This window comes from Cimex lectularius, unplaced genomic scaffold, assembly GCF_000648675.2.
Source record: "Cimex lectularius strain Harlan isolate CLEC.00 unplaced genomic scaffold, Clec_2.1 scaffold12, whole genome shotgun sequence".
Classification (NCBI taxonomy): Eukaryota; Metazoa; Arthropoda; class Insecta; order Hemiptera; family Cimicidae; genus Cimex; species Cimex lectularius.
In genome coordinates this window covers 1608479-1616704 of record NW_019392875.1, presented here as the reverse complement: position 1 = coordinate 1616704, position 8226 = coordinate 1608479, and the positions used below count along the sequence as shown (strand labels likewise).

Below are 8226 nucleotides of genomic sequence, written 5' to 3'. Positions count from 1 at the left end.
AGTTGTTTCTTTTTTTAATTACCCTAACCGCCTAGTCTTCCGATTCCGTTTAGTTTATTACCGGCCGTCGCATCGTGCGCACATCATTTTATTTCCAGTCATCAGTTTCATTTTCCAGGAGTATTAAACTAGGTAAGAACAGTTTAAAACTCTTTGTAAAAATATTTTCTCATTAATAACAGTACGTCAAGCTATTCTAGGCCAATCATAACCAAAAAAATCGATCACACGTTGTTTTAAATACTTAATTATTATGAATGATTACTTGAATGAAAAAATCTCTTGTTCGTTATTAAATATTTTACATCAATTCATGTTTAGCAGTCACGAGCGTGATTCGAACCCACGACATTCCGCTCATTACGCTGCTGATCTAACCACTTGAGCTATCGTGACTTCGTATTTACACTTTTATGGTTACAATAAAAAAATAAGCCTACATATTTTATATGAATTTTAATTAATACTAGTAGTAAATAATTTAATTATTAATAAACAAACATTTAAAAGTAATTTATGCGTAAATGTTTTGAGTTAAGCCATAAAATTTGAATTTGTAATTGGACATATTTTTTTTTGTATCAACTCTTGGTCTTTGTCTTTAATATTCATAAAGTACCGGTTCTTTCAAAAATATTTTTATATATTTTACTAGTGGATTTGTTGGTTATGCCTATTTCTACTTGCGATTTTCAAACGATGTCGTAAGATTGTGTGTTAGGCCTAATTAGAGCTCAGGGTTATGGAACTAAAATTAACGTTTTTTTAAATATAAAATACAGTCTATATTTTCCATTTTTAATAACCTTTTTGTTTTCCTTATCTTTATTGAATTGATTGTTAATTTACTGACCGAAGTTATAGTACTACTGGTATTTTTCCGTAATAAAGTATTTTATTCAAGTTAGTTTAATAATTTTTTTTTTATTAAGTGTTTATCATTGGCATTACGCATATAGAAACACTTTTTGTAGAGTAATCAGTATCAGCCCAAGTTGAGCCGTGACAACACAGCTGACAGACGCGTGGCGCTGTGACAACGGCACAGATTACGAGCCGTGATGTATTTTGTATTATGGGATATCTTTCTCATGATAGACGTTCATTCTACCTATTTTTTTACTTTAGAATACGGGTCTGGAATTCGTAATATCCAAAAGTTTAAATATTTACGATCCGAAATATAGTAACAAATGACATTAATACTATACGCGAGAGGAAAAAAAAATGAAAGGATTTTCAGCAGTCGGAATCATATACCACCCTATTTCCTTCAGTTTGATTATAGAATTATTCATATTTTTGCGTATAATCAATTTAAAAAATCAAATTATAAATTATAACCTTACATTTTCATAAACTGATCGGATTTAAAAATAAATAAACAGATGACTACTGTTTTACAATTCGTCCATCACAGCGCTACGTACGCGTGACACGTCATGATGTACGTTCTCGTCTTGTCTCGCGCCTCAATATACGCCTTGTCCATTCGCCTTGGGTCACTGGTTGGAATGTCACGGGATTTGAATTTGAACTCACAGTACTTACAAATAAATTTCTTTAAAAAATAAATAAATAGATAAAATAAATTTTAAAAAATACTGGTGGTCGATTTATGACCGCATAACATTTTAGTTTAGTTCCATTACAGTTCGTGGTCCGATTGACAAAACATTTTTCAATTAATTAATATTTATGAAAGGTATTGGTCGAGATAAAAATCAAATCATTTGTCGCCGAGAATCAAATAGTATACACGGCATTTGAAAAATTGAGTTGGGGTTGAGGTGGGAAGTTAGTGCCCGAGCGGAGCGAAGTCACGATAGCTTAAGTGGTAGAGCAGCGGCGTATTTTAGCCGAAGATCGTGGGTTCGAATCCCGCTCGTGACACTGACTTTTTTATCTCGACCAATACCTTCCATACATATTAATTTTAGTTTAGGCTAAACCTGGACATACTAGACCGAAAATTTATAATTTACAAGATTGAATGAAATTACGATTTTAATATTCCCGAACTAGAAGTTTTGCCTTTTGTTAAAAATTTACTTAAATAGTGAATATTTTAGTTGTTTATTTGTATATTTTGAAACTTAAACATTATGTATATTAATTTTAACCCAATGTAATTAAAATTTTCTCGCCTACAACGCACTAATAATGTTAATATTATTTATATTAAGGCTTAATTGTGGATAAATGCTTACTGAAACGTATATTAGAATTGGGAGAGGGTCAATACATGGACATTGATTCCCTGATCATCCTGATTGGCTTAATCGCGTTGCCTATTACTCCCTGGTAGGCTGGTAATAGCTAAAAATATGTTAAATAAATCAATAACCGGCCAAAACAATTAGCTAAAGAAAGAAACATATTTTGGACACAATACTAACCTTTGGCTAGTACCTAGATAGTAGGTAAAGACTGAGAAAACACAGATATTTACTTTTTAACACTTTCAGAAACAAACAATGTTTTCATTAATAGTGGTATTGTAAAATGTTAACTCGTGTTAACTCGAATAGAGAAATGTCCAGTTAGATCGTGAATGTCTCCTTCGTGTTAAACGTCAATTTTTCCGATATGCTGCGCGTGGCGATTGGTAGAACCAAAAATAAAGCTATAACAGTTTTAGAAGACTTACTGTTTTTTGTTTTCGTTTTCCTTTGTGATAAATTGCAAGATGCCAGAAGTTAATGAAAATTGAAAATTAATCAACTCTTTCATTCATAATGCTAAGTAAAGCACACAAGCAAAAGTACTAACAAATGACACGCTTCAAATCGTGCCGACGTACCTAATTTGTATCCTAACGTCTAACTTTATAGGATAAGGGATGTGTCTATTACCAATTAGAGCATAAAGACTGGTCAGAAATTAACAAACGAAATGTATTAATCTGATTTAATTAATGCTTATTTAAGAAGAAAAATACGTGTAAACAAATACAGCTGTTAAATTCATGGCTGCCATGTTGGTTACCTACGCCCTAACGGATAACGATGTGACTACATTTTCGACCTAACATCTAACATTGGCTCTGGCCTGTTAGATTGGCCTAACATTGTTTAACTGGCCGATTCTTAGAAGTCTACGACATCATTTTTCTCGATCTAACAGGACCTAATAGAGTTAACAGGGTTAAAAGATCCCCTAATATGACTTTCACCGATGATCGAATTTCCTAGTATTTGTAGTGTTCTTGAATAAGCCAAAATTCATTTTTTTAATATGGTTATAATTGATACTACAAACCGTATTTAGGCGTAAGTGTTTCCGAGGTTCCTTTTTTGATTAGTATCTCTGCTGTTTTGTTGCCTGAAATTCTTAGTTCCCATAAACAAAACGCTATTTAAACGTCTAAATTTTTTAAGGCATTCTGGCTGTTCAAGGTTAGTTTTTACCTAATCTCATAAACTTGAGAGCTTTTTTTTACATTTCTATGGCTTGCAATTCGACTTCAAATATGGCTGCAGTGAGGGCGAGGACAATGTTGAACTCATAGTTCATGTATCTAATACGAATTAGAGTATAAGGACTGGTCAGAAACTAACAAAAGAAACGTATTAATCTGATTTAATTAATGCTTATTTAAGAAGAAAAATAAGTGTAAACAAAAAACAGCTGTTCAATTCATGGCAGCCATGTTGGTTACTTACGCCCTAACGGATAGCAATGTGACTACTTTTTCGACCTAACATCTAATGTTGCACTTCGTGCCCATTCTCTGTCTTTAATCTCTGTATGCCATAGAAAAGCACTAAGTTTATATTTTGTTTTATTTATGAATTTTTCACTCCTTTCAAAATTTTTCAATGTTGAATTATTATGTGATGATTAGTGACCGTTAATCGATATTTATTGAGAAATCGTGAGATGCGGTCTGGTGTGATGTAGGTTTCAGAAAACATTTCCTTTATCGTGCCAACGTTTCGATCTTTATTGAGATCATCTTCAGGGCTCAAAGTGTTTGATTCACTCTCGACACGACACGCAAGAATGGCACAATTACACAGAATACAAACACTTTCTGCCCTGAAGATGATCTCAATAAATATCGAAACGTTGGCACGATAAAGAAAATGTTTTTCTGAAACGTACATCACACCAGACCGCATCTCACGATTTCTCAATAAATGTTGAATTATTATTTAAATTCCAGTATTTTCTCTTTAGTCAAAAAGTGTTTTAGCGAAAATCGATTTGGTTAATTTGTATAAATTAATAAACGTTTATAATACGAGTTTCTAATTTTCTATTTTTGTTTTAGAAATCACATAAAATGGAAAGCGGGAAGGAAAAAGAACTTGCATCGGAAGAGACCATTTTCGGCTACACGCCTGAGCCATTTTTCGACAATCAGTTCGTACATCCTGCGGAAGAGGGCAGCCATTCGCCAGAGCAGAAGGAAGAGAATGGGAAGTCGGAATGCGACGACATATTTCAAAGGCTGAAACGGAGGATCGAGCTGGCCCAGCGGAAACCCGAGGTTCCCGAGACCATCACGATAGACGACAGCGACGAAGACAGTACCTGCCCAGTTTGGAAACCCGGACAGTACCTGAATAAAATCCGCCAGAGAGAAATAATCAGCAGAATGAAGTTGTCAATGATGAACCGTTCTTTCGAAACAAACGTGAAAATGTTAAAGAAAAAGATTCTTTCTGCAGTGAAGTCCGGGCCTAAACCGGGAAACGTAAATTGTCAACTTATAAAACTACCAAACGGGAAAATAATTAAATTCCGAGTGCATCCAAAACAATAATGAAAATTGAGAGACTAAGTAGTTTTAAATTCAGGAATTTTAACCATTTTAATAAACAAAACTGGTTATATAGTGGATTTTGTTTGATGAAACTATACATATTATATTAATATGATTACATTTTGTACAAATAACCATAAAAAAAGAAAGTTTAAATATAAATGCTTAATATTTTTATGAACATTTATTATTATTCTTACCATATAATTATTATTTTACTCGTATTATTTTTTATTTCACTAGTTTCGTGGTCCTCTTGACCAATTAATATCTTTCAATTAATTAAAGTTTTTAGTTGAGATAAAAAAAGTCTGTGTCACTAGCGGGATTCGAACCCACGACCTTTGGCTGGATACGCAGCTACTCAACCACTTGAGCTGTCGTGACGTCGATCCACTAGAACAATGGCGAAAAGGAGGGAAAATTCAAAAAGTGGCGTTAATATGGGAGGTTAGGTCCGAGTGGATCGAAGTCACCATAGCTCAAGTGGTAGAACAGCGTCGTATCTAGCCGAAGATCATGAGTTCGAATCCCGCTCGTGACACTGACTTTTTTAACTCAACTAAAAACCTTAATTAATTGAAAACTATTTTTAATGTGCAATCGCATGTTTTACAATCAATGTAATGGTATACTTTTTATTATTACTTATTATGAATTAAATTTGTATTTTCTTTAGATTTCCATTATAGTTTTTTTGTAAACCAACGCACCCAAAATAAGGTTCTGATCATTTATTCATTATTTAAATACTGAGGTCAATGATCTTTTTTTATGTACAAGTTAATTTTGCAACAAATTGGAACCGTGTATCATATATGTTAACGTGGTTTAGTATCAACAAGTGTCACCAGTTTGTCAACACGAGTTAATAAAATCATGGGCATTCGGTGTTGGTCGTTCGATGAAAAATCACCCTTCTGAATTTAGCCGTTTGTGAGATTTTAAGAGATAATCTTTGACGTTGATGGCATTTTTAGACTTAATAGAAAAAATGTTGCGATTCTCTTTTGAACTGATTTGAAATGAAATTTGATATTAAATGAACAGGATTTGAGTTTGAGAAATAAATATTTCCAATAAAAGGAGGATGAGGCTGGGATTTTATTAAAAATTCGTTGTTATACAAGGCCGAAAATTATCTTGACCTTCCTAAGTAGGAACATAGAAAAAAAAAAACTTCTCTATTTCGGCAAAATCTGTAAAAAAAATTCATTTTTTTATTCAGATGAAGATTATTTGACAATAGATGGTGATTAGTGACCGTTAATCGATAATTATTTAGAAATCGTGAGATGCGGTCTGGTGTGATGTAGGTTTCAGAAAAATATTTTCTTTATCGTGCAAACGTTTCGATCTTTATTGAGATCATCTTCAGAGCCTGACATTTATAAACATTGTTTAAATTTAACAAATACATGTAGGATGTGGAAAAAAAGTGAATTTATACACAATGTAAAAAATATTTTTTTTATTCGATCAATGTATTTCTAATCACCCATAGTGTAGTGAGTAGAGATATTTTGATAGAATATAAAAAAATATTTTTTGGAGTGTGTAACTTCATTTTTTTTTCCCACATCGATTTTCGTATAATTAAAAGTACTAGTATCTTCTTGTTTTTATCTAGGATGGATTTATGTAAGGTATTGGTTCAAATGTGTGGTGATTAGTGACCGTTAATCGTTAATTATTCAGAAATCGTGACATGCGGTCTGGTGTGATGTAGGTTTCAGAAAAAAAATTTTTTTTATCGTGCATACGTTTCCATTTTTATTGAGGTCATCTTCAGGGCTCAAAGTGTTTGTTTACTAATTGTGCCAACACGTCAAGCGAGAATGGCACAATTACACAGAAGACAAAAACTTCGAGCCCAGAAGATGATCTCAATAAAGATCGAAACGTTGGCACGATAAAGAAAATGTTTTTCTGAAACCTACATCACACCAGACCGCATCTCACGATTTCTGAATAATTATTATTTGAAAAAATATATTTTCTTTTATATTTATATTTTGTTTTATTTTATATATTTATACAATGCAAAATGAATATATAAAATATATTTTGCATTGTATAAATTCACTTTTCCACATCCAAAATGTAATTGTAATATGTAAACAATGTTTGTAAATCCCAAGCCCTGAAGATGATCTCAATAAAGATCGAAACGTTGGCACGATAAAGAAAATGTTTTTCTGAAACCTACATCACACCAGACCGCATCTCACGATTTCTGAATAATTATTATTTGAAAAAATATATTTTCTTTTGTTTGTATGTTTTGTTCGTCCGCCCAACAGTCAACATGATTAGAATAAGTCACGACTTTTATCTTCAAAGGTTAGCGATTCACAAAGGTACTGAGATCTTTAAGCTGCGAATTTTGTCTTCTTCCTATGGAACTTTTTCTGTCCACTTTTCTTTCCATGATTTTTAGAAGAATCCGCAATTTTTATAGCAAATATGACTGTTTTACTTTATATTATAACTCCTCTTGTGCTGCTTAGTATATAGGGAAAATGAAAATGTTTATAAGCGTGAATGAGTGGAAAGGTTGCGCAATGTATCACACATGCACCTCCTTGGCTCTATGTAACGTGTAGGAATGCCTGTTACGATTTTTTGAGGAAATAAGTTTGTTTTAAATTATATAGTACTGATAGCTTTGTGTAATCAGCTTTTGTTTATAATGAATGTATTTATTAGCGTGAATGTGTGGTGTACGCGGGTCGATGGCAGAATATCGAGTACCCCGTTGACCGTTGATTAGGTTAGTTATATCATATGTGTAGAGGGTGATGGAAGAATATCAAGTACTAAGCCATAACTGAATAGATGCTATGTAAATAGGAAAGAAATCATGAAAGAGTGTGAGATGGGTTTGGATTTTAAGAATGATTTCGTTTTGGGCTGGAACGACCTAGTTATAGATAGCCCCGGAGTCGAACATGTATTTGCAAGCGTGAATGTGAAATGTGAAGGTATGTATCTCACCAGCAACTCCTTGGCTCTGTATAGACAGCGTGTATGCGTTGTTGGACGGATCAGACTAAGGTATGATTCACCAGGCCCGCCTTTATTTTATTAAAAATTACACCAAAACTGGGGACGTAACTATTGCTACTAGACGTGATGTGCTCAACTCATTTAGCTTATATAACTAGTATATTTTGAGCTTATTATAAACTAAATTAACAGCGGCATGTGTACAATACAAAAAATTGATACTTTCAGCAATAGATTTTTTTAAAAAATTTTGACTGTATTTTAAATATAATTCGAAAATATCGATCCTTTCTGCTTTCCGTGTGCCAATCGCTTTAGTTGTGTTTAAATGAAAGGAAAAATAAATTTAGCTTTAAAATAATTATCAAAGGTATGCAAAACATAGGTGAGAACAGAGGAGGCAGGTCGGGAAGAAAGAGGCCAGTCCGTTGTAATGAGGACACTGT

At 33.0% G+C, this 8226-nt stretch overlaps 1 protein-coding gene across 1 annotated transcript; it reads left to right on the top strand.

The window, feature by feature from the left end:
* LOC106673740 lies at window positions 1-4843 on the top strand. The gene is made up of 2 exons (XM_014405951.2): window positions 1-132; window positions 4277-4843. The coding sequence occupies exon 2, from the start codon at window positions 4289-4291 to the stop codon at window positions 4769-4771; it is 483 nt and encodes a 160-aa protein (XP_014261437.1). The 5' UTR covers window positions 1-132; window positions 4277-4288; the 3' UTR covers window positions 4772-4843.
* Window positions 4844-8226: the final 3383 nt, after the last annotated feature.

What these genes read in the sequence shown, in the direction of transcription:
- LOC106673740 (XM_014405951.2), top strand. Translation starts at nt 4,289, where the DNA reads ATGGAAAGCGGGAAGGAAAAAGAACTTGCATCGGAAGAGACCATTTTC.